The sequence below is a fragment of the Geotrypetes seraphini genome, chromosome 16 (genome assembly GCF_902459505.1).
Source record: "Geotrypetes seraphini chromosome 16, aGeoSer1.1, whole genome shotgun sequence".
Classification (NCBI taxonomy): Eukaryota; Metazoa; Chordata; class Amphibia; order Gymnophiona; family Dermophiidae; genus Geotrypetes; species Geotrypetes seraphini.
In genome coordinates, this window is record NC_047099.1 from 13,835,672 (window position 1) to 13,863,113 (window position 27,442).

A 27,442-nucleotide genomic window follows, 5' to 3' on the forward strand; every position below is an offset into this window, starting at 1 on the left:
TACAATTTGACATAATTACAGAACAAGTTTACTTTACAAGGTTGTATCCTAACTTGACACAAACTAAGGATCTAGTATAAACAGAGTTTCCAGGTTACAATTTGCATAGTTATCCTTGGCAGAGCATGTATTTTCAAGACAAGATTTTAACCTAATGTGACACATATTGAGATCTACAGTAGTACCAATATATTTCTCTGCAATCCATTTGTCATGGGCAGGTAATGGCTGTTACTTCTTTTCTGTGTACTGGAGCCTACTAAAAATATGATAATGTAAGGTGTAACTATCATTGTCTTTAAGCCAGGTTTTAGTAGTCAGGAATATGTTCCTGTATTTATCTGTAAGGTCTTTTAGTATGATGGCTTTGTTATTTACTAGTCTGGCTTTTATAAGGGTGATAGATATGTTTTTTTGTTGTAGGGGTGAATGTGGAAAAGGAGATTCCTCTCTGTCTGTGGGGGTTGTGTTGGGAGGGATTTTTTGGGTCAGCATATTTGCCATGGCTGATAACTGGGATAGGAAAGCACATGATGGGTACGATTATGATATAATTAAGGTATAGCATTGGGTTTGTTGAATTATATTTTTAATTTAGTTACTTTTATTCTGTGTTGGTTGGGCAAAAGCTGGAGGGTGATTGGTGGGTGGGCCAAGGCTGAGTTCACAGTGTGGCTGTGGAGACTATCTCCTAAAGGTAGCTTATACTTTAAGGATGGACATTTTTCAGAAGTATCCCTGAAGAGATCCAGAAGTGGCAAGAGATGAGAGGTGTAGTCCAGGTAGAAATAGCTGGGTTTATATGAGTGCAGAAAAGTTGTAAAATAGTTTGGGTTCAAATGATTTAGGCTGTTTCTTAAGGTGAGAAGAAGGGAAGGAAGGAATCACCTAGGCTGGAGTAGTAGAGGTATGTTAAATAAAATGTGTCATTGTTAATATGGTATACTGAATATTAAAGGTTTTAGATTTTAGTGAATAGTTGATTCTTGAGCAAAGAACATTAATTGAAACTCTACCAGTGAAGGACAATGTAATATATCTAACGACTTCAAGTCTTCATTGAACTTTTGTTAATTAGAAAAGGACCAACAAATAACAGTTTTATAAAATGACTAATATTTATCTCGTTAGCTTGTGCTTGAACTATTTTCAGCTTGATAAACTTAAAATTTTCCTATCTTATTGTTCTCCAGTTGAATGTTTTCAGCCATGTTAAGAGCATAAGAACATAAGAATTGCCACTGTTGGATTAGACCAGTGGTCCAACATACCCAGCAGTTCGCTCACGCAGTGGCCCTTGGTCAAAGACCAGCGCCCTGAGACTAGCCCTACCTGCATACGTTCTGGTTCAGCAGGAACTTGTCTAACTTTGTCTTGAATCCCTGGAGGGTATTTTTCCCTATGACAGACTCCGGAAGAGTGTTCCAGTTTTCTACCACTCTCTGGGTGAAGAAGAACTTCCTTACGTTCGTATGGAATCTATCCCCTTTTAACTTTAGAGAGTTCCCTTCTCATTCTTCCTACCTTGGAGAGGGTGAACAACCTGTCCTTAACTACTAAGTCTATTCCCTTCAGTACCTTGAATGTTTCAATCATGTCCTCTCTCAATCTCCTCTGTTTGAGGAAGATGAGGCCCAGTTTCTCTAATCTTTCGCTGTACGGCAACTCCTCCAGCCCCTTAACCATCTTAGACGCTCTTCTCTGGACCCTTTCGAGTAGTACCATATCCTTCTTCATGTACGGCGACCAGTGCTGGACGTAGTACTCCAGGTGAGGGTGCACCTTGACCCAGTACAGCAGCATGATAACCTTCTCCGATCTGTTCGTGATCCCCTTCTTTATCATTCCTAGCATTTTGTTCGTCCTTTTCGCCGCCACCGCACACTGCATGGACAGCTTCATTGACTTGTTGATCATAACTCCCAAGTCTCTTTCCTGAGAGGTCTCTCCAAGTACCACCCCGGACATCCTGTATTTGTGCATTGTGACCCATCAGACTCTGTGCCTGCAGATGCACCGGTCAGGGTAGGCAAGAAGGGGGGTAGAAAGACCAGGAAGGGTATATACAAAGACCGACCTGGCCACTGCACTAATTCCCCGAAGCCTACTAGTTCTCCTGAGTTGGAGTGTGTGGAGCATGTGTATCCACTAGGTGGAGCCAGTAAGGCTAAGAACTCACCAGGCATAAGATATTCAGGTCACCACCGGGGGAGCTCAAGAGCTGTTCTAGTGCCTGCTGACTCAGCTAGATCAGGGCATTGCCCTGCTCTAGAAAAGGCAGCAAGTTGGGAGAAACAATTAGGCAAGCTAGGGAGAAGCATCAGGTTCCTTTCCCAGGATGACTCCCCTGGTCCAGGCAGAGGTGAGACCAGTACACCCATGGAGGTAATAGAGGCTGGAGACACTGAGAATCTGCAAGCTGTGGATGAAGAAACTCCTATGGATTTACAAGGGAGCTTGCCTGAAGAGTTCCTTCAATATCCTGAACCAATGAAGGTTGGATTTACTTCCAGGTGCCAGTAATGATTTTCAGCACAGTGAGTTTTTGTTTGGACTTTCTGTTTTTGAAACTCTGCATTTTGTGTGTGGATATTTGAAGCTGAAAGTGTTTGATTGGGTGAGGTTTGCAAACACCATGGGAGGGAATTTTAATAGCGATTTGAAAAACTGTTTTTGTAAGGCAAACCTGGGACACTCTGAATTTACCCAGCAGTGCTGTCAAGGCTGCTGGAGGCTTCTATTTGAAAACTGTAAGCATTGCACAGAACTGAGCAGAGAACTGTATTGTTGGTGTTATAACCTGCTTGGGAGCAGGCTGAGAGCACATTGAATCAATTAGCTCTGAGGAGAGCAGGAGCTCAAGAACATTGTTTTTTTTTTTGTTGTTGGAAAAGAGAGAAAACTTGAACTTTTATTTTTCTATTTTCTTTTGACTTTGGGATTCTTTTGACAAAGCTCTTCGACCCTTTTGTGTATGACCATTTTGACTTTATTTTTGATAGTAAAATTCATGTTATTAGTACACAACTTTGGTTGTGTGTTTTGCTAAGTTCTTCTGATCACTCCAGTCCTGCAGGGTGACTCCAGGCCGGGTCACACATCAGTGTACTTCTTTAGGTTAACCACTAGTAGTGCTGTTGAGTCCCAACTTCGGACAGCAGAGTGGTTACAGCATGAGATTTTTGTTACCTACATGCATCACTTTATACTTATCCACGTTGAACCTCATCTGCCATGTTGATGCCCTTTCCTTGAGCATGATTATGTCACATTGCAGATCTTCGCAATCCCCCTGTGTCTTCACTACTCTGAATAACTTCATATCGTCCGCAAATTTAATTGCCTCACTCATCGCACCAATGTCCAGATCGTTTATAAAGATGTTGAAGAGCACGAGTCCTAGCATCGAGCCCTGCGGCACCCACTGGTGACACTCTTCCAGTCCAAATATTGTCTATTTACTCCCACTCTCTGCTTCCTATGTTCCAGTTTTTAATCCACGTGAGTATTTCACCCTCGATTCCATGGCTCGCAGTTTTCTGAAGTAGTCGTTCATGCGGAACCTTGTCAAATGCCTTCTGCAAATCCAGATATACAATGTCGCCCGGGTCGCCCTTGTCTATCTGTCTGTTTACTCCCTCAAAGAAGTGCAGCAAGTTCGTCAAACACGATCTGCCTTTGCTAAAACCGTGCTGATTGGTCCTCATCTGTTCTTTTCTCCTTCATAAACTACCCAAAAATATGTAATGGAATTAGAAAAGTTATAGAGAAGGGTAACAAAAATGATAAAAGGTTGGGGACAACCTCCCTATGAAGAGAGGCTAAAGTGGCTAGGGCTCTTCATCACGGAGAAGGGACAGCTCAGGGGGGATATGATGGAGGTCTATAAAATAATGAGAGGAGTGGAAAGGGTAGATGTGGAAAGAATAGGACTAAGGGGGCATGCGATGAATCTACTAAGTAGTAGATTTAAAACAAACTAGAGAATATATTTCTTCATACAATGTATAATTAAACTCTGGAATTTCCAGAGAATGTGGTGAAATTGGCTAGATTAGCAGGGTTTAAAAAATGCTTGGATAATTTCCTAAAAGACAAGTCCATAGACCATTATCGAGATGGTTTGGGGAAATCAGTTAAACACCTTGTTCACTAGCATCAAGAAAGATATCTAGCATTTCTGTTTAGGAGTTGATATTCAAAATTTCTAAGCACTAACTTTGGCCCCTTTTAGTAAGTGCTGTTTGGGTCTAACTGGTCATTTTGAGTGACATAACTGGTTAGCACTACTGAAATTAACCAGTTGTACCTAACTCAAAACTAACACTTAGGGAAAGTGTCATAAGAACATAAGCAATGCCTCCGCTAGGTCAGACCTGAGGTCCATCATGCCCAGCAGTCTGCTCATGCGGCGGCCCAACAGGTCCAGGACCTGTGCAGTAATCCTCTATTTATACCCCTCTATCCCCTTTTCCAGCAGGAAATTGTCCAATCCTTTCTTAAACCCCTGTACTGCACTCTGCCCTATTACGCCCTCTGGAAGCGCATTCCAGGTGTCCACCACTCGTTGGGTAAAGAAGAACTTCCTAGCATTCGTTTTGAATCTGTCCCCTTTCAACTTTTCCGAGTGTCCTCTTGTTCTTTTATTTTTCGAAGGTTTGAAGAATCGGTCCCTCTCTACTTTCTCTATGCCCTTCATGATCTTATAAGTGTCAGCACTTGGTCGAACAGGTTTAATGCACAAACGTTAGTCCTATCTTTTGCTGGCTTTTACTAAACGGTGAAAGAGGTTTCTACTGTGGATCGGTGAGGTAAATGCCGTGACACTCATAGAATTCCTAAGAAAGTCGGAGCATTTACCTCACTGGCCCGTAGTAGAAACCTCTATTACAGGTAGAAAACACTTCCTATATCCGTTACTGCTGGTCTTAAAATCCAAAATTGGCGTCTGAGATTTCCTTGCAAGTGTGTGATAAGATATCAGTCCTTTAAGTATGTTTTCCTAGAACCGTCACAGTTGTCCAGTTTCATATCTCTTAAACGTCTTGAGAAAGGAATGTAATATGTAACATCAACATTATGATATCTAAAATGTAAAATTTCCCTCATTCATTAGTTAACTGATACCCTTTATTTCTCTTTGCAATCACTCTGAAGTAATCTTGAATCTCTAATTTGAGGATTTGAGAGAGATTAGCATATTCTTTGTTTCCTTTGTATAATTTATGATGTAATTCAAGATATTTGCTTATTTTTTCTTTCTGTACAAGTGTTTAATGCTTGAAAATTATTTTGAAAAGTAATAAAAAAAAAAATAAACCTCTATTACGGGTTTAGTAAAATGAGCCCTTTATGGAGTAACCCCTAGCTGGTGAAGTGTTCAACATTGCAGTTATTTGACTGTGCATTAGCTGGCGCCACAAACCCAGAAATTCAATGGCAAAAGCCAGCTGAATATTGACTACTAGGAGAGTTATTTTTACAACAGAATGTCTGTCTGTGCTGTGAAGAAAAATACGTGGATTGGTTGAACATATTTTATAAAGGTAGTATGAAGGCAATTCTATAACTGGCAATCTTCTTGAAGGCCATGCAGTAGCCAAAAAATATTTAAAACCATTTAACTGGCCAGGTTTATAGAACTGCATTACCATTAGGTACCTTTAAAAAAATTGCACATCCTAGATATAGGCAAATCTGTACGAACATAACGAAGTTCTTCTTCACCCATAGAGTGGTAGAAAACTGGAATGCTCTTCCAGAGTCTGTCATAGGGGAGAACACCCTCCAGGGATTCAAGACAAAGTTAGACAAGTTCCTGATGAACCAGAACGTACTCAGGTAGGGCTAGTCTCAGTTAGGGCGCTGGTGTTTGACCAGAGGGCTGCCGCGTGAATGGACTGCTGGGCATGATGGACCACTGGTCTGACCCAGCAGCGTCAATTCTTATGTTCTTATCAGAATTCACATATATTATAATTCTGCCCAGATTTACTGTTATCATCTCAGTCAGTCCAATTTCTGTTCATTTGATCTTTGCAACATTACAATAGTCATACACTAGTGTATATGCCCACACAACTGGTTTTCCATTTGTTTTCAAATATTTAGAATTCCCCATATTTTGATGCTTTTCTTTCATTCATATCACATTTTGATTTAAAGAAAAATTCTTGGCATACCTTATATATTTTTAACATATGCATAATGAGGTCTACTTTTATCTAGCTGTGGTAGAAGTTTTTACCGCGAGCAGGCACAGTAAATGCTCTAATGCTCATAGAATTCCTAGGGGCATCAGAGCACTTACCTAACCAGCCCATGCTAAAAACCTCTAGAGCAGCTGGATAAGTGTGTGTGTGTGTGTGTGTGTGGGGTGATTGTATGCATGCCAATTTGGAAGACAGCATGCATTAATTTGGAAGGAAGGAAGAGATTGGGGCCAGATGCACTAAAGCCAGTGATCGTTGCTAAACCAGTTTTGACAGCTTTAGGGACAATCACATTTACCACCCTGATGCACAAAGGGGTAAATTGTCTATAATGCATCTAAAATTAGGTGTGCTTTAGACGTCCGAGTTAATGGAATAATGACAGAGTTAAGGGTCTTAATAAGCGTTAATTGAGAGTTAAACGTAGCTAGACATCATCTAGATGTCCAGGAAAGATAGGCACAGGGGAGATGTTTAAGTAAAGCGTAGTCGCGTCTAAATTTGTAGATGTAGGCGTAACGTGGGCGTGGTTATGGGCAGGCACTACTTAGACGCTACTTAGGTGGCAGACCGCGTATAAATATCGTCTAAAATGTAGGCGTAGGAAACACTGGGCTAACGTGGGTTTTTCTTCATTTCAATCCAGTTTCAACTTTCATAATTCCGGCTCCCCATTAGACGCAACTTAGACGTCCTTTGTGCTTTTGCAATTATAATTCCAATAGCGAGTTTGAATAGGTATTTTTCATCTTTTCTCTGTCCTAATAAATTTAATGACACTATATCAATAGAGCACATTATATTGCATGGATAACAAAGTACATTTCTGCCCAAACAATAATATAATTTACTCATTACACCACCTTTGGCTTTCCTGTTTAAAAACAACCCCCTTTGTTTCTCAACAAACAGTGCTGCAATCAGCTCTTTTTTGAAAGCAAAGAAAGAACAGGAAACACATATCATTATTGCACACATTACTTCATTTCTCAGCACTTAAAAAGAGAAAAAACAGATACACACCTTAACATTCATTTTCCCTCATTGCAAAATGGAGCTCTTCAGCTGCACAAAGCTGACCTCATTGTGACATCATCAAGCTGCACCTTCAAGGTAGTATGCCACAATTAAAAGATGCGCTGGTTGTAGAACTCACAACCTCTATACGACTAGCACAGCATATTTACCCATAGAACTACAGCATCTACTACTTAGGTCCATCTCACCGCCCTTTCATATCATACTTGACTAATCTGCCTATGTATCATCTCATTAGATATCATGTCACATTCAACACAAAGAAAGCATTTCTGGCTTACCAGGTTAATGCACCTGGTCCAACCTCTCAAGGTCACTGGTTCAACTCCCACTCTCACCAACCCTCTTTTTCATAGCTACCTATTAGCTCTCAAAGGAGTATATATATACTGCTGCTGTTAGAGTTAGGGTTAGGGTTAGGGTTGTAGCTCAGTGAGTACAAGCACTGTACCGATCATCCGGAGGTTGTGAGTTCAACTCCCGGCTTGTCTTTTACTTGTGGTATATCTCCCTTCCAGGTGCACCTTGATGATGCTTTCCACCTCTTATAGGAGTTGAGTATAACATTAAGGTTAGGGCTTAGGGTTTTATGCTGCAGGAGTGTGTGTTGGGGTGGGGTGGGGCAGGGGGGTCTAGGAAGACAGAGAACAGGCTGCTGAGAATTGTTTTATTTTTGCTTCTGTTCATTCTAGTTGTTATTCTCATGGAGCCCACCTTCCCACACAGCATGGATGGCGGCGGTGCCAGCAATGCCAGGAGCAGGCCAGGTCCAGGGCGACTTGAGGTGGGTTGAGGCAGCCGGCGTTGGTGTAGGCAGCCTCGGAAAGAATCCCTCGAGGTGGATGTCAGATGATGCAGCTGTCAGTGGCTGCAGACCACAGTGGCTTTTGGCAGCGGCAGACTGCAGTGGCTGTTAGCAGTGGCAGACCGCAGTGGCTGTTGGCAGCGGCAAGCTGCAGCAGCAGTTGGCTGTGGCCTGGCCGGAGGAGGATGAGGAGGAGTTGCAAGAGCTACACAGAGGTAGGAGGTGAGGAGAGAGAGACAGATGGGAGGATGAGGGAAAGGGGCTGTAGGAGAAACGCTGCTGTTGCTGCACAGGGAAGTGGTATGGGTGGAGGGAAATGGAGGGGGAGGGAATGCTGCTGCTGTGGCTGCTGAACTGGAAGTGGTGGGAGAGAAATGCTGCTGCATAGAAGGCAGGGAGAGAGACAGATAGAAAGAAAAGAAGAGAGACACAGGAAGACAGACAGACAAAGGGGGCTAGGGAGAGAGACATACAGCAGGAGGAAGAGAGAGACAGAAATAAAGAGACACAAACATATATTCTAGCACCCGTTAATGTAACGGCCTAGTTATCTATATTCTCACAACACTAACACGTGTCACTTCCCCCCCCCCCCTCACAGGTGCATAGGTTTTAGAAGATTTAATGAGACAAGAGATCCACAATGACGCTGATCGCAAAATGCAAATAACACCGATTTTCCACATCTGACGCCTATGTGAAACAGAACAATACTTACAAATGTATACTTCACTAGTCTTATAGCCCATTACATTAACGGGTGCTAGAATATATGCGTGTGTGTCTGTCTTTATTTCTTTCTCTCTCTCATTAGCCACTTTCTATATTTCTGTCATTCTTTTTCCTTGGCTGTCCACCACCACCCCTTGCCTACTCCCCCCTGTCCATTCTCCCTTCCTTTTACCTCCCCTATGTCCACCACCACCCCTTCACTGTTCCTCTTATCCAACAGCAGCCCTTCTTCCTTTGTTTTATCTCCCCCCTGACAAGAAAGGCAAAAAAAAGGGTCAAAAATGGAAATCTTAAGTTTGGCATTCCTCCACTTCCCTCCCCTACACCCAAAACAGAAGCCTCTCCCCAAAGTGTTATGAAGTGGCCACTTATTCTCATGCTGATATTTTAAGGCAGAAATGGGCACACCTGTCAGCCTTGCATACTTTTCTAAACCAAGCAAGTGACGGCTCTCACCCAACGACAAAAGCAGCAGACGTCTCGGCTAAAAGAAGCCCTCGCCGGGTTCTAGAATTATATGTCTGTTTGTCTCTCTCTCCTGCTGTCTTTCTTTCTGTCTGTCTCTCTCCCTGGCCCCCTTTGTCTGTCTTTCTGTGTCTCTCCCTGCCTCTGTGTCTTTCTTCTTTTCTTTCTCTCTCCTCTTTCTATCTATCTGTCTGTCTCTCTCTCTCCCTGACTGCTAGTCCTTTTGATGTTGGGAAACAGTAGTCAGATAGGTGTTCCACTAAATCCACACAATTCTCCACCTGCTCAACTGTCCTGCCAATCTCACTCAATTCTTGGCAAATCTCTATCAAAGCAGCCTCAACATCCATAGGTACCTATTTCATTTCAGATTTTAGGGCACGGAATCAGAAAATTAAATCTTTTTTAATGACCTCATCATCACTGAAAATGCGGGGCAAATCATTGTCCTCTTCAGAGTTGGACTGCCTCAATGTCATTTTGTCAGGCCGCTCAACTTCTCTCCCAGCGTCCTACGGTCACTTGCTTTTTCAACAACACATTTGAATTTCTCAAGACGGAACCTTAGTGAGCCAGGGGAGGAAGGTCACCTCAGCCTCGTGCCTCAGATAAAAAGGTTCATTTTTTAGGGACCGTGTAAGCTGATCAGGGACAGTCTTCAGTGGCTCAGAGCCCTCCTCCCGGCTGGGCAGAAGGAGGAGGCTTTGGCGGTGGTGGTTTTGGTGGTGAGTGAGGGTGGGAGGGGGGGAGTCACCAGCTGTGCTGTTTGTCTCCGAGTTGCCTGGCCGCCGCATCTGCACTCCTGCTGGCCACAGACCTACTGATCACAGATCAGAGATCACGGAAGCACGCAGGTAAGTGTGCATGCGCGGCTAGGGTTTTATTATATAGGATACAGACCTATCGCATCTCATTTTCATCTCAAACACATTAGCAATACTACACACAATACATTACAAAGTTGAGCTTGTGTTTGATAAAAAAAACAGCATAATTTGACTCCGTGTTACATTTATTGAACCATACTTAAGACTATGGATTTTGCATCCGTGACAGCAGTGCTTTAAACCATTGAGCTACCAGTCTTTTGTCTCAACTAACTGTGAGATGATAGCTAAGTAGATTATACCTTAGCACATCACTAAGATATGCTATGACAGGGGTGCCAGAGACATTGGAGTAAAAGGTGCTGTAGCTCAGTGAGTAAAAGTGCTGTACCGTTCTTCTGGAGGTTGTGGGTTCAACTCCTGGCTTGTCTTTTACTTATGGCATATCTACCTTCCAGGTTCACCTTGATGATGTCACAATGAGGTCAGCATTGTGCTGCTGGCTACTTCCTCTTCCTATGAACTAGAAGCCACATTCAGGTCTGATCTGTGTTTTTATTCTGTTTCTAAGCTGGGCCAGTGTAAGTTATGAGATTTACCTTTGGTCTGAAGAATGAGCTGATTGTAGCAATGTTTTAAGACCAGGAGAGTGTTATTTAGAGCAAGATATCACTTCTAAACTATCCTCTCTCAAATAATGTCTCTGGGAAATCCAGAGAAAGCTCATTGAATGACTTAGGGTGCCTTTCCTGCCAGTCTTTGTGGAACTTAAACTAGGTTTATCAGAAGCCTATATGGTGTTCAAAGTCCTATCCTTTCCACTTCTAATAGGAGGTGAATATAACATTACTGTACAACTTTCTGTGTAGCATACATCTACAGTTTCCCACCTTCCATACTGATAATTTAAGTTCAACACCCACTCGGTACATTTTATCTTGTAGTTTTCCTTTTAAACATAACATATTTTTTTAGTTTGTATTAATGGTAAACTCTACAATTCTGAAATCATAAAGGAAAAAGATAGAACACAGCAGTGTTTTCTGTCTCCTAGCAGAATTAACTGCCATTCCCTACCTATAAGGCGTAGCATAATCAAATCAGAATAGCTATTATTGCATGGTTCGTTGTCTAGCACAGCGGTTAGCATGTCATCCTTTAAAATATACTCACTGATATTCCCAGACCAACTCCCACTAAAACTAATATATTACAAAAAATATATAGTTTACAAAATGGTATACTGTGTTTTTATTATCCTTTTAATCATCCTATACTTTGAGTTAATTATGTGAAAGCTTACAATGCTGAAAGAATGATAATAAATCAGTAAAGAGTACTTCTTTATATATATAAAAAACATCGTAGGGACGTCTATCTGGCGTCTAAGCATGGCCATGTAGAGACGTCTAGATGATGTTTCAGAAAGCCGCGTCTAACCTGCGCTCAGCGTCTATACAGATGTCTAGAAGACGTCTAAGTATCTCTAATTGATACTTGCGCTTTCTGGACGTCTAAAGCACGCCTAAGTTTAGACACATTATAGAGAATTTACCCCAAAATGTCTCACTATGTGTTTCTCCCCTTGATCACCCACTTTCTGATCTGGCCATGCAAATTAGCTGAAATCCTATGCAAACTAGCCAAGCAATTGATGCACTAACATCACTTGGCTATTCACAAAAAAACAAGGGTTTTAGTGATCTGAAAAAAACAACAGGTCTATTCCTGTCAGTAACTATATTATCTACATGTCTGCCTGTTTTGGGGTTGTTTTTTCCTTTTTTATAGCACAAAATATCTGTCCCATAAAAAAAATTTAAAAAGCACCCCCCCCAATGACCCCTGATGAATGTGGCATCAGGAATCCCCCCTGCACTAGCAGAAATCAGCAGGAGTGATGCCCATGCCCTCCTGCAGACTTCAGATTTGGAGAGACTGAGCATTCCTCCTGCTCCCAACTTCCTTGAAAGGTATAGTGGGGGGGCCAACGGAGTCAGTGGACTTCCATTGGCAGGAGGGAGTGGTCATTCCTCCTGCCATTTCACTGCCGCAGGGGGGGGGTTGTCAGCATGGCAGGAGGGAGTGGGAATCCCTCCTCCCATTTTTTTTCTCACAAGGGAGAGGTGAGCAGCAAGGCTGGAGGAAATGGGTATCTCTCCTGCCAATTTTCACTAGCATGAGATGATTCCGAATTCCGTATTCATTGGAGGTCATCAGGGAGTGCTGTCATCATGGGAGAGGGATTTTTTTAAAATGGGGTACAGTATCTGTGCCAATTTTTTTAAAAAAAGGTTTCCTGCCCCGAACAACTGAGTGGCAGGAGGCTGCTTTTGGGGATTCCTCTGTTTGGGATGCCGGCTCTGCGCATGTGTGAGAGTTGCTCTCACACAGTATTCAATTGGATATGAGAAACGGGGATTACAACAAACCTCTGTGTGAATCATTTGCATGCAAACTTTTTATTGGATCAGAGCAGACCCACACGGTCTCACCGATCCTCTTTAGAGTATCTAGCCCTGGGACTTTCGTAGTTACACGACCACACTCAAAGCAGTTTACATATATACAGACACGTACCCTCCCCCACATTCACAAAATTGCAAAATCATTTTTTTAACACCCACCGGCGCTCTGAATGTTGTGCACTGCTCCTATGCTCACAGGATTCCCGTGATCTTCAAAACTTACTCCTCATTTTATGGAGCTGCCGCTAGAGGTTTTTAGTGTGGGTTGGCGATATAAGTGCTTTGACACTCGTAGGAATTCTATGAGAGTTGGAGCCAGCCTGTGCTAAAAACCTCTAGCACAGCTTGATATAAAGAGGCCATTAATGAGCTATGTAAAGTGACTTCCAGTACTTTAGAGGGTTTTCTTTTTTTAATGTTAGAAGCTGGTTCTAGTTGTCAGACTGATGGCGAATGGGATTACATAATATATATATATAATATATATATAATATAATATATAATAACTTTATTTTATATACCGCAGTACCACAAACAGTTCAGAGTGGTTTACAGTGTAAGAGACTGTACATTTACAGCGAAGATACAATGAGGACTGTACATATTTAGTAAAGGTGTTTATACAGCGAAGAACAATGTAGATTTACCATGCAGGAGACTGTACATATATAGCAGAGATATTTATATAGTGGAGAGGCAGTGCGAGAGGCTTATAAAGAACAAAGCAGTGTACAAAACCAATGGTGGTGAATGTCAAGAAGACAATCAGTATCAATTACAGGATGGAAGTATTTGATTATTTGGTGATGGGGGGGGAGGGTTTTCAAGAAATTTGTCGTAGAGGAAAGATTTGAGAGATTTCCTGAAGGATGAGTATGAGGTGGCAGATGAGATGAGGGTGGTCAGGCAGTTTGTCCGTCTGCCAGCTTGGTATGAGAGAGTTCTATTGAGGAATATTTTGTAGGTGCATCCCTTTGGGGAAGGGTAGGTAAACAGGTTGGCATTACGCGTGCGAGTGGTTCCAGGGAACACAAAGTGGTGAGACAGGTGTGTGAGACGAAGTGGTGAGATTAGGTGTGTGTGTGTCACCCAAACCATTTTTTTTTCAGTGTTTAGTTTGAGATGGTGAGATTTCCATTATTTGTTTCTCTATTTGTTATTGGAAACTCAATAAAAATATTTGAAATCATATTATATTATATATAATTAAACTGCTGTACAATCAATATTAGTATTAATTTTTCTTTAATACCAAGTCTAAACAAGCACGTCAAGGCAGTTTACAAAATTAGAAACATAAAAACAGAAATATGACGGCAGATAAAGGCCAAAAGGCCCATCTAGTCTGTCCATCCACAGTAGCCATTATCTTTTTCTCTCTCTCCGAGAGATCCCACTTGCCTATCCCAGGCCCTCTTGAATTCAGACACAGTCTCTGTCTCCACCACCTTTTCCGGGAGACTATTCCACACATTTACCACCCTTTCTGTAAAAAAAAGTATTTCCTTGCCAGTATTAAGGAGGAGCTCTGCAAACTTAAACAGGAATTGAATACAATTAAAGCAGCTTCCATCACTCCACAAAATCATACCAACTTACCACCTCTACCTCAAAGAATAAAACAGCCCAGGAATAAATGGGTCACAGTAGGCTCAGGAAGACTGCGACATGTAACACAGAAACATCCACCTTCACTAATATTACCTCTACAGAATTCCTTCGCTCCACTAGTGCACTGCGATACTCAATGGTTCCCAACCCTGTCCTGGAGGACCACCAGGCCAATCGTGTTTTTGGGATAGCCCTAATGAATATGCATGGGGCAGATTTGCATGTCTGTCACCTCCATTATATACAAATCTCTCTCATGCATATTCATTAGGGCAATCCCAAAAACACAATTGGCCTGGTGGTCCTCCAGGACAGGGTTGGGAACCACTGCCTTAGATTACTCCAGAGTCTATCACCTCTTAATTTCAACCTATGCCCTCTCATTTCAGAGTTTCCTTTAAAATGAAAGAGACTCGGCTCATGCGTATTTACATTACATAGGTGTTTAAGCTTGAAATCTTTTGGTGGCCCTCAGGGTTTCTCAAATTCACACTGCAGCCCTTTACATGAAAAAGGTTGGAAACCACTGATCTACAGTATGATGTCTATATTAGCATTGATTTCAAAATCCTACAAACGGAAAATGGTTTTCTTTCTGTATACAGTTCAGTTAACTGGCCTGATCTTTACTCTTTTTTTATTTGCAGATGGAAGTTATAACAGACCTAGAAGTTGGAAATAAAAGTAGGGTGACTGAATTCATTTTGATAGGATTTGGGTTTCCTGTCACTCCATTTCTTAGAATAATCTCTTTTATACTTCTTTTCCTGGTATATATCTTAACCCTAACAGGGAATATCTTGATCATCGCCTTGATAGGCACCAATTCCCATCTCCACACGCCCATGTACTTCTTCCTCAGCAACTTGTCTTTCCTGGAGATTTGGTTCATCACCTCCATTGTTCCTAAGATGATGATGGATACATTGTCAGAAAGGAAATCCATTTCCATTGCTGCTTGCTTTTCACAAACATATTTTTATTTTTTCCTAGGGACGGCAGAATTTATTCTTCTGGCAGTCATGTCCATTGATCGTTATGTGGCAATCTGCCTCCCATTGCGCTATGGAACTATATTGAACAGTCGAGTTTGCCTGGGCCTTGTCATCTTTTGTTGGGGAGGCTCTTTTGTAATTATTACATTTCCTGCCATTTTTTTTTTCCAGCTTTCATTCTGTGGTCCTAACATCATGGACCACTTTTTCTGTGACTTGGCTCCTTTGCTGGAACTTGCTTGTTCTGATACTCGACCCCTTAAATGGGTAAATTTCATTTCTGCATCATTTACATTACTCGGTTCTTTGCTCATTACCCTGTTTTCCTATATATGTATCATCTCCACCATCCTGCAAATCCCATCCACTGGGGGTCGTCGAAAGGCTTTCTCCACCTGTGCTTCTCATCTCATTGTTGTGGTATTGATCTATGGAAGCTGCATTTTTATGTATGTTATACCCAGCATAGGAGTAAACAAAATGGTGGCAATCTTAAATACTGTGGTGACCCCTTTGCTAAACCCCTTCATCTACACTTTAAGAAATGAGAAAGTTAAACAGATCATGAAAGACACCATCGGTAAGATTCTGAAATGTCCACCAATTGCTCTTGAGACTTCAGTGTGATTCTTTTGCATATTCCCTGCTGTATGTAATATTTTTTTTGTCAAGATTATATCATTTCCCTAATTCACCATCAAATCAATCTTTCCCCAGTGTGAGAAATATCATGTGAAGAATTTCCCCAATATAATATGAAATCAGCAACCCAATAGCTGTAAATATGTTCCCATGAAAATGTCTAATATCTTCTGCAGAAGAGACATGTGCTGAGGTAGAACTCCATAGGAAGCCCATCAGGGCCAGGTGCTTTCCTCTTTGTCATAGATAGTAGAGCGTCTTGAATTTGTGAGCAGGTCAAGAGAACCGATAAAAGCTCATTATCCGCTTCTAATACTACATTATGTGGTAAGTCCTTTAAAAATGAATCAAAAAGTGAGGAATCCGGTGAATCAGAGGTATACAGATTAGCATAGAATTGAAGAAATTGTGAACAAATGTCAGCATTATTGAGCCAGGTAAAACCTAAGTCATCTCTGATAGCTGGTATTGTGTTTTTTTCTGTTCGCAATTTTACATATTCTGCCAATTGATGACCACATTTGTTGACATTAGCCTAATAATGTACAGATTTCATGAAGACGTCTCTGGCTGCAGTCGAGCTGAGAAGTAGGTTATATTCAAACCTAAGTTTCTGTAGAGAGACCAAGGATACAATATCAGTAAAATGAGATTTATGATGTTCTTCCACCGTTTCAAGTTTATGTCGTAATTCCAACTCAGCTTTAGCAAGATCCTTCTTTTTGCGAGCTGTAAAAGATATTATCATTCCACGAATGAAGGCTTTGAAGCAGTCCCAAATTGTAGTCCAAGATGTGACTCCTGGTTGGTTGAGCTAAAAAAAAAACACTCAATGTGTTGACGCATCTCTGACAAGAATTGTTCATCTGATGTTAAATTTGTATTGAATCTCCACATGCAGGGATTAGCTTTAACACCCAGACCATCAAATTAATACACAACCGCAAAAAGTTTGATCATGTTACTCCACTTCTGATCGAATCACACTGGCTTCCTGTCGCTCATCGCATTACCTTTAAAATCCTACTTTTAGTTTTTAAAACTCTGTCTTCGAACGAACCCCAATTCATTAATAAACTATTTATTCCCCATAGTACATCACGTTCTTTAAGGTCCATTAATCAAAAACTCTTAACAGTTCCATCACTGAAAGTTATCGGAACTCGTCATCATGATATCTTCTCTGTAATGGCCCCACAATTATGGAACACCTTACCTCAGCATTTAAGAGAAGAAAATGACCTAAACCATTGTAAAGGCAATCTGAAGAACTTCCTTTTTAAAGACACCTTTAATTTATAATTATATCTAATGATTACCTTCTTTTTTATATCTTATTCCCCCTTCCTGTTGTTTTTACCATTCATGTCTTCTTCTATGCTTTATTAAATACAATTGTAGTTCTGCCCTTTCTCCCTTATGTATCTATTAGTTTGTATGTCAATATGTCAAACTCATGTAATTTATTATAAATAAGCTCACGTGTACACCTTTTGTTTTAATTTGTAAATCGCTTAGCAAATTAAATAAGCGATTCAATAAGTTAAAAATAAACTTGAAACTTGAAACCTGACCATGAAAAGATATCAATATAGATGTGTGGTCTGATACTACTATCTCTCCAATGGTCGCTGTGTCAACCATTGACATTAAAGTATAGCTGTTCAAAAAATAGTCAATACGTGAATAAGATGAATGAGGGGTAGAAAAGAAAGTGAATCCCGCTTCATCTTGATGAAGCGTTCTCCAAAGATCACCCAATTTCATCTGTGTAAGAAGTTCATGTAGTTTAAACCAAGATTTAGATTTTCTATATGGCACTGTAGATTTCCTGTCAAGCAAAGGATTCAAAATTAAATTAAAGTCACCACCCAGAATATAATGTAATCCGCAATTTGATGTCATCAGTTTGCCAATTCATCAAAAAATGCAGGGCAGTCTACATTAGGAGCATATATATTAAGAACACTGATGAGAGTATTGTTTATCTTCAGGTCAACTTTTAGCCATCTCCCCAGAATATCAGCAGCGTGTGACATGATGGTAACATCAGGTCTTTTCCGAATAAGAGTGATCACTCACACATCCTTTCAGTGAAATTTTGGCAGATTCTAATAGGGACAAATGTGTCTCTTGAAGCAATATGTCAGGAGTGAATTTGGACACATATGTCATAATTTTGGTTCTTTTCATTGGGTTATTGAGCCCTTTAACATTTAGCGAAAAGCAAGTTACTGACATGTGAAAGAAATATAGGAGACAAATCAGTGAAATGTCATGTGAAATCTGCAAGTATGAAAACATTGAATATAGAGCATTGCATTAAGAATATCCTGTAAATCAATGAAAATATACATGACACAGACTGTACTACTATAACTGGATAACAAACAAGCTATGGGAGTAGTGACTGCGCTGATAGCCCAGCAGATAAACAACGAAGAAAAGCAAGTGAAAGATAATAAAACCATCTATTTAGCGTTGAAATAGGGAAAACATGCTCCAAGCAAAAATTGAGGATACACAGAATATGAGGAATGAGATGGGAACACATTCCAAGTAGGTTAAGACCTCATAAGGTGGTATGGTAAATAGACATATGACCCATGAAAGAGGATTCAGGTCTTATCAATTGTTGATGGCTGTACAGACTCAATAAATTCAGCCAAATCTGATGGATTTAAATAGTCAGTAGTTTTGTTCTTATAAGTAACACGCATGCGAGCTGGAAAAAGAACATCGAACTTGGCTCCCAATTCCTTCAGCTTAGGTTGATAAGCTAAGAACTGCTTCCTCCTTTTAGCTGTTTCTTTGGCCAAGTCAGGCACAAACATCAATTTATTCCCCTTGAACATGATTGGGCCATGAAGTTTTGCATGTTGCATAATCGCCAGGGTCTGATTGTGACGCAGCATGGTTGCTACGATCGGCCGAGGATAGTGATTCGATTAATGTCGTTGATGAGGCACTCAAAAAGCTCCATCGAAATCCAATTTCATGTTGTCCTATAATTTCAATATCTGCGGCAACAACGCACCCAAGAATTCCACAAGATCGCAGGCTTCACGGCCTTCAGGTAGCCCGAGTAACCAGAAGCCATTCCGACGCGCCTTGTTGTCCGCGTCTTCCAGAGCACGTTCTAGGTGAGCTATCCGTAATGTCTGTCTGTGTAGCAATTTGATTGATTCATCTGCCGCAGTCGACTTTGTTTCCAGGATCTCAATGCGGGTCACAGCTTTAGCAAACTCGCCCTTCAGGTTGGATAAATCATCTTTCATTATAGCGATGTCCTGCTTAGTCTCTGTGAGTAAATCTTTGATGCCACAGAGTTCAGCTAAGATGGTCGACGCTTCATCCTCCGTCTTTCCCATGCTAGTTTTTTGCGGTGAGGCTGGTTCCGCGCTTTTGCGTTTATTCGGTTTGGACTTAGCCATATTCCGAGGTATATCGGTTAGTACAATTTCTATTTTAAAATGAAGTTCTTCCCCTTCACGTATTGTATGAGTATGTGTGTTTGACCATAGTTATGGACTTTGCATATTGCTTATATGTGTATGTTAAAGCCAAATTGTTTAAATTGTACATCGTTTAGAAACTTTGTTTAGGCAGTATAACAAATTTTTAAATAAACTTGGAAATTTGGAAAAACAGTGTACACTCTTTAGACATAATGCATATCAAACATGAAAAAAAATAATAATAATGAATATTCCCAGAAAAGGTAGAAAACAAAGATTTCCTGGCTGCCAGTATTAATCATAAAGTGTATAGGGACAGACTTATAATAGACTGGTGAATCTAACATTAGAGCTGGGCAAAATGGTAGCGACTAAGGGCTCCTTTTATCAAGCTGCGGTAGGCGTTTCAAGTTTCAAGTTTATTAGGATTTTATATACCGCCTATCAAGGTTATCTAAGCGGTTTTTTTTTACAATCAGGTACTCAACTGCCTGCCACGCTAGTTGCTAACGCCTCCATTGATGAGGCGTTAGTTTTTTGGTGTGCCACGGGGGATAGCGCGTGATGAAATGTCCGACGTGCTAACCCCCGTAGCACACCTTGATAAAAGGAGCCCTAAGAGACAGAACATATACTTAAGCATGGATTAATGAGACAAAGACAACATGGATTTAGACACTGGAAATCTTGCCTCACCAATCTATTAGATTTCTTCAAAGGGGTAAATAAATATGTGGATAAAGGTGAACCAGTTGATATTGTGGATCTGGATTTTCAGAAGACATTTGACAAAGTACCTCATGAATGACTCGTGAGGAAATGAAAGTCATAGGATGGGGGTAGTGCCTATTATGGATTAAGAACTGGTTACAAGCTAGAAACAGGCATTGGTAAACTCTTCAACACTGCCATTTTTTGCCGTTTCTGATAGAATTTTTCAATTAACTTAGGCGTCGGCAGAGTGCCTACTGTCGCCTAAGTTTAGGCGCTGGTTATAGAATTTCCCCCTGAGGGCCAGATTCGATAATTGATGACCAAAAAACATAGGAGCCTAACTTTAGGTCACTATTGTATGCCTATCACACTTACATAATCGTGCTTAGAGGCACCTAACTTAAAACGTAGGCACCTGTAATATTGGTCAAGTTGAATCTCATGGATTTGAAGGACTTAACTATTCTGAGATTATCCTATCTTTCCCCCTCTTTTACTAAGTCTGACAGTGTAGGTCAACACGTTAAATGTTCTAACGCCCATAAGCATGAACATCGTAGCATTTTCCACAAGGCACTTACTCCCATGGCTTAGTAAAAGGGAGTCTTTATTACTTATTTAAGCAATGGGGGGGAGGGGGAATGATGTGAATGTAATGTATGCTTCCATTGTTATTTTGCAATTCTCTGTGAATGTTTATTATTTATTGGAATCTATGCAATAACACAACTCGTAAACTCCACAAGGGACTTAAATCAATAAATGTTCTTCCCAAGGTAGTACGTACTCAACTACCCTGATATGCCCTCATGCATAAATATTTAAATCAATGCTCTCAAGGATCCTCAGCGGCACCACTTGGGGCTCAATACCATCTCATTGCCCCAAGCTTTACGTGTCAACTCTTCATTGGGTCCTATCATAACTTGTACAGTTCTATTACTTTTTATACTTTTGCATTTATAATTTTTTTATATATTTATTTAAATTTAAAAAGCTATACTTAGCTTTTTGTCATGTGGTCTCTGGCCAAGGGATTGTCATACCGACATGTTTCGCTATGGACTAGCTTTTTAGCTCTATAGGCAGAGTGGTCGTGTTTGCTGGCGATTTAATGCATGGGGGATTATCCTTGATAAAGCTAGTCCATAGCGAAACATGTCGGTATGACAATCCCTTGGCCAGAGACCACATGACAAAAAGCTAAGTATAGCTTTTTAAATTTAAATAAATATATAAAAAAATTATAAATGCAAAAGTATAAAAAGTAATAGAACTGCACAAGTTATGATAGGACCCGATGAAGAGTTGACACAAGGTAAGCAAAGCCATGGGACCAGACAAATTGCACCCACGAGTTCTCAGGGAGCTGTGCGATGTCCTGGCGGAACCATTAACCACGCTCTTCAATCTCTCCCTAAGTACAGGGAGAGTCCCCCTGGACTGGAAAACAGCTAACGTCGTTCCTCTGCACAAAAAGGGTTGCAGAGCGGAGGCTGCAAATTACAGACCAGTGAGTCTCACATCAATAGTGTGTAAACTCATGGAAACACTACTTAAATGTAAATTAGACACGATTTTGGATGAGGGGAATCTAAGGGATCCTAGTCAACATGGATTCACTAAGGGTAGATCATGCCAATCCAATCTTATCAGCTTCTTTGATTGGGTAACAGGAAAGCTGGACTCGGGAGAGTCTCTGGACATAGTGTACTTAGACTTCAGTAAAGCTTTCGACAGCGTCCCACACCGTAGACTATTAAACAAGATGAAATCGATGGGGTTAGGCGAGACACTAATTGCATGGGTCAAAGATTGGCTGAGTGGAAGACGTCAGAGGGTGATGGTCAACGGCACCCTCTCTGAGACATCGGAGGTGACCAGCGGAGTGCCACAGGGCTCGGTCCTGGGTCCACTCCTTTTTAACATATTCATAAGAGACTTGACCCAAGGGCTTCAGGGTAAAGTAACTCTATTCGCTGATGACGCCAAACTATGTAATATAGTAAGTGAAAGCAATCTGCAGGATAGTATGACGCAGGATCTGCTTACGTTGGAAAACTGGTCCTCGACATGGCAGCTGGGCTTCAACGCTAAGAAATGTAAGGTTATGCATCTCGGTAGCAGAAATCCATGCAAACCTTACACCTTAAATGGAGAAACACTAGCTAGGACTTCAGAAGAAAGAGACTTGGGAGTAATCATCAGTGCAGACATGAAGGCCGCCAAACAAGTAGAGAAGGCCTCATCCAAAGCAAGGCAACTTATGGGATGTATCAATAGAAGCTTCGTTAGCCGCAAATCTGAAGTCATAATGCCACTGTACAGAACCATGGTGAGACCTCATCTGGAATACTGTGTGCAATTCTGGAGGCCACATTACCGTAAAGACGTGCTTAGAGTTGAGTCGGTTCAGCGGATGGCCACTAGGATGATCTCGGGGCTCAAGGGTCTCTCGTACGTAGAAAGACTAAACAAATTGCAGCTCTACACTCTAGAGGAGCGCAGGGAGAGGGGGGACATGATTGAGACATTTAAATACATCACGGGACGTGTCGAGGTGGAAGAAGACATCTTCTTTCTCAGGGGACCCTCGGTCACAAGGGGACATCCATTCAAACTCAGAGGAGGGAAATTCGATAGTGACATAAGGAAGTATTTCTTCACAGAAAGGGTTGTAGATCACTGGAACAAGCTTCCAGAGCAGGTGATCAAGGCCACCAGCGTTATTGACTTTAAGAATAAATGGGATGCCCTAGTAGGATCCTTGCGAGGGTCGAGTTAAGGAACTAGGTCATTAGTACTCAGACTTAATGGGGTGGGTCAGTAGAGTGGGCAGACTTGATGGGCTGTAGCCCTTTTCTGCCGTCATCTTTCTATGTTTCTATGTTTCTATGTAAAGCTTGGGGCAATGAGATGGTATTGAGCCCCAAGTGGTGCCACTGAGGATCCTTGAGAACATTGATTTAAATATTTATGCATGAGGGCATATTATTTATTGGAAGCATCTATAATGCTACCACATAGAATTATGAGGTATTTGCAGTATGCAAATGGAGTGTTATGTTATTTTATGTTCTGTCACCCAACACAGCTATCTGCCTGTGGTCATTATCTCTCCCTTTCCACACTCAGCCCTGCATTTTCATTTGTATCCCTGTCCCTCTCCTATGCATTTTGCTCACTATATTCACATATCCTGAACTTTCCTTCATGTATCTGATGAGGTAGACTCTGATTTTCAAAATGTTATGCTTTAATTAATTGGTTGGTCTTTAGTCAATTTTGTTACACTGGGATAACATGGCTGTCCATTTAAAGTTTAAATTGTTTTGAACACTGAAAATTAATGTATTTCTGAATGTAAGGGTATATTCTTTATAAGTTTATTTTGCTATGCAGAAATCACAAAAAAACATTGTCTCTTTTTGTTATCTGTAACTATGACTACTGGCTGTGGAATTTCCCACCTGTTTTCATGAGAAATGAGAAATGAAACTTATCTTTCCCTATAAGCTACACCCATTATTATATTATGACTGCGCATGTACAAAAGGGGGGACTATAAATATGTGTAGTTCTTCTGAATAAAAAAACACATCTCTTTGGCTATCTGTGTGTGTGTGTGTGTTTTCTGTCCCCGGATGCATCTGTAGTCAGGACAGCAGAACGAGGCTACTACAAATTGGGACCTGTTCGTTTCAGCTGGGGGCTCACTTGGGAGTGGAGATTCACCCTCTTCCACACCCTTATTTAATTATTGAGGCTTTTGGCAAGTCTCTTGAGGTTTTTGACCCTTTGTGAGTTTATATTGGTGGTTTTGGGAACCCCACAGATTACCTGTCCTTTTGGGAAGGACCAATTTAACTAATTACCTGCCTTTAGGGAAGGACTGCTCTAACTAATTCAAATCTGTACAGTCTTGCCTGTTCTGCTGTTCTTGCGTGTTCTTTTTCTTTCTATTGCATTGTATATTATGGTGTCTTGTGTATAAGGTAAGGTAAGTGAGAATTGTGTATTACCACGCTGTGTTTTGTACTAGACATTGTACATTTGTATATATACTGTATATATATATATATATATATATATATATATATTTACAAGTCTTTAAGCCCGTTACATTAACGGGTGCTAGAATATATGTATGTCTGTCTTTCTTTCTTTCTGTCTCACTCCCTGCCCTTGTGTCTTTCTTCTTTTCTTTCTGTCTCCCTCCCTCCTATTATTTGTCTTTCTTTCTATTTGTCTCTCTTTCTGCCCCCTATGCAGCATTTATGTCAAGCCCGTTACATTAACAGGTGCTAGAATAGATGTGTCTGTCTGTGTTTCTTTATCTCTCCTTGGCCGCTGTCTGTATCTTTCTGTCACCCCCCTTTCCCCCCCCCCCCCCGAGCAAAGCTGTCTGCCCCCAGCACCCACCTCCCCCCCAAATGTCTCTCCATGGCCCTCTTCTGTCTTCCCCCCCAGAGCAAAGCTGTCTGTCCCCTTTCCCTATCTCTCCATGGCCCCTTCTGTCTCCCCCCAGCACACCCCTCCCCCCAAAGTAGCCCCATATCCCTCTCCCTGTCTCTCCATGGCTGTTTGTCCCAAGCACACCCCTCCCCCCAAAGCAGCCCCCTTTCCCTCTCCCGCTGACTCTCTCTCTGGCCCCCTTTCTCTGTCTGTCTTTCTGTCCCTGTCCCTGCCCCTGTCATTTCCATCCCACTTCCCTATAAAGCAGCAATAGCATTTCCCGTCTATCCCCCCCTTTCCTGTGTAGAATCAGTAGCAGGATTTTCCGCCACTCCCCCTTTCCCTTTTCTTACCTTCTCTTCCCTGCTCCGTTCGGCCCCTCCCCCTTCTTTTACTGGCGTTGTCGATCCGGCCTGCTCCTGACCCTCCCACCGCCGACAAACCTTGGGACTCCAGCCGCATAAGCAGCACTTTAAACACGCTGCTTAGCGGCCTTCAACTGGCGATTTCCTCTGCCGCGTCTGTCTCCGATGATGTCATCAGAGACCCGGCAGAGGAAATCGGCAGAGAAGGGCGTGAAGCAGCGTGTTTATAGTGCTGCCTACGTTCGAGAGAGGAGCCAGGGGTGAGGAAGGCCGCCGCAGTTGTGTACCTGTTTTTTTTTAATTTGAAAGCCGCCGCCGCAGATTCGGATAGAGTCCTTGCGCCCCCCCTTCCCTTCCCTTCCCTTGTAAGTCGGCGATTCAAGCAGCCTGTGCAGCAGTCTTCACACGCTGCTTCGGGTCCTTCTACTGCGCTTATTTGCTCTGCCGAGCAAATCAGGGCAGTAGAAGGGCCTGAAGCAGTGTGTGAAGACTGCTGCTCAGGCTTTTTGAATCGCCGGGTAGGTATTCGGGTCAGCAGCAAGGGAAGGGGGTTGAGCGGCAAAGAACTCCTCTGGTCTGTTGCGGAGGGCGGCCCGGCTCGATTTATTGATTCGTTGGGGGGGGGGGGGTAGGCAGACGCGGGGACCGTCCAGTTCGAGAGAGGGGCTGGGGGTGAGGAAGGCCGCCGCAGCTATGGAAATTTTTTTTAAATTTGAAAGCCGCTGCCGGGGCCGCGCATGCGCAATCATGTTTCCGTGACGGGATCAGGGAACACAATTTTTTTAGTGCGCATGCGCGTCCTACCATTTTATTATATTAGATAAGAGGAAAGAATAGGGTTGAGTAGGATTGAGTTTCTTCTGTGAGACGTGCCAGGGGCATGAAGCGAGAGGGAGTCCTTATTTGTGTTTCCATTGTCCTGCGAAGGGTGTGGCCAGAGACGGACGAAGCACAAGATTTCTGTTGAAAGCAGGGTGGCTCAAGGGGCCAGAATGGGGGGGATAAAGCAGAAGTGAGAGACCTCCCTAGACAGAAATCCTCTGGAAAAGCCCTTAGAGAGGATCCTGCAGTGATAATGACAGTGTGTCCGGTATTAAGAGGAAAGATAAGAAGCAAGTATTGAGACTCCACCTAGCTTCTGGCCATTTTAGTGCGGAGGAAAAAATTGGCTATGTCCAAAACAAAGGGGATTGCAAAGAGGTAAAAAATCTGCCCATGAGACCCCTTAAACTATTTATCTCCTCCCTGTAAAACCCTCGGGGGAGAAGGGATGTTAAGAGAAAACAATTTGAGACGGTGCCTTAAACAGAGATGGGAGGAGCTGAACGGGTCATTCAGCATAGGACGGGGAGCAGTAAGTTCAAATAGATAAGACTCAGGAAGAAATACAGCTTTAATAGTTAAGCTAATACGAACAGACTTTCTTAAAGCAAGTGATGCTTTGGAATTCAATAATTTTTACCAGTGCTTAGGGACCACTTTGCATATTTGAAAGGAGATTGTCAATTTTTTTGATTGTTTGTTTGTGTTGTACCTAGGCAGCCTTCTTTTTCTTTTACAAGAGAGGGGGCGTACCGCTTTTAATCATGAAATGTAACATCTCAGCCCTGCCAGTTATGGCAGGATTGCAGATGATAATAAGAACTAGTTTTCTGATGAACAATTTATGAATTAATAGTTTTAGGATATCTTTTGGCTTTAGGAGACATTAAGATTCTTTTATAAAGCTGTGGGTGTGTGACTTCTGCTGGCACCAATTTAAGGTGGCAGAAAACTGTGCACTGTAATGTATGACAGAACAAACGAACACTATCGCCTGCATAAAAAAAAATCTAAGAATAGGATTATTGCCAAAAGTTACAGCACTGTGCATATTTTGAAGTTTTGAGCCAAAAAAAAAAGTCAAAGGCTTAGTATTTGGAATTTAATTGAGTTTTTAACTTGGAAACTTGGTCAAAGAAAGCACTGGGGAGATGGAAAAAAAAAAATAAAACACATGGGAAAGGTTGTAGCAAAGATGCATGATAGTTGCTGAAAGTTGCAGACAGGATAGTGTACATTGCTAAAAAGGGATGTGTCAAGTGTTTGAAAGTCTGTGCATGTATTATGTGCTTATTATAAGGGATATTCTAGTTGGAATAGGCAGGTGTGAGTAAAGTTCCAAGTTATTTTTGTTTCGGTAAGCTCTTTGGGGCAGGAACTGTATAAAGCAACTATGAATTGACACTAACTCATATGTTCTAGTGGAAAGTGCAATTTACTACTTTAATCTGTTAAGCATTGTAGTGTTTCATTTTTTTTTGTTTTGTTTTACAGTACACTGTACAAGTCTCTTTTATAGGTCTGGGAGATGCAGGTTGTTGGCAACTGATTTACCACCGGCATCTGGCAAGGGGCGTTTCCCCTATCACTTTTCTTTTTTCTTAACAGTGGGTATGTGTTTCCTTATGATGATGTGAAGGCAGGCAGTTGGAATACATACATAGCTATCTTGGATCAGTTTTGGTACAAAGAATCTTTTGCTGAACGATACAAAATAAACAGGAAGAACAAGTGCTTCAAGTAACCTTGAAATGACCTTGCACTTTAAGATTTAAAATGTTTCTTTTTCCTCTTAGCATTGCCACTGCAATACTTCATACTACCTCTGGACAC

The 27,442-nt window shown here is 41.6% G+C and overlaps 1 protein-coding gene across 1 annotated transcript; it reads left to right on the forward strand.

The window, feature by feature from the left end:
- Positions 1 to 2,379: 2,379 nt before the first annotated feature.
- On the forward strand, positions 2,380 to 27,353 carry LOC117349677 (olfactory receptor 6M1-like). The gene is made up of 4 exons (XM_033923271.1): positions 2,380 to 2,496; positions 14,806 to 15,733; positions 21,053 to 21,107; positions 27,218 to 27,353. The coding sequence occupies exons 1-4, from the start codon at positions 2,380 to 2,382 to the stop codon at positions 27,351 to 27,353; spliced, it is 1,236 nt and encodes a 411-aa protein (XP_033779162.1).
- The last annotated feature ends 89 nt before the right edge of the window (positions 27,354 to 27,442 follow it).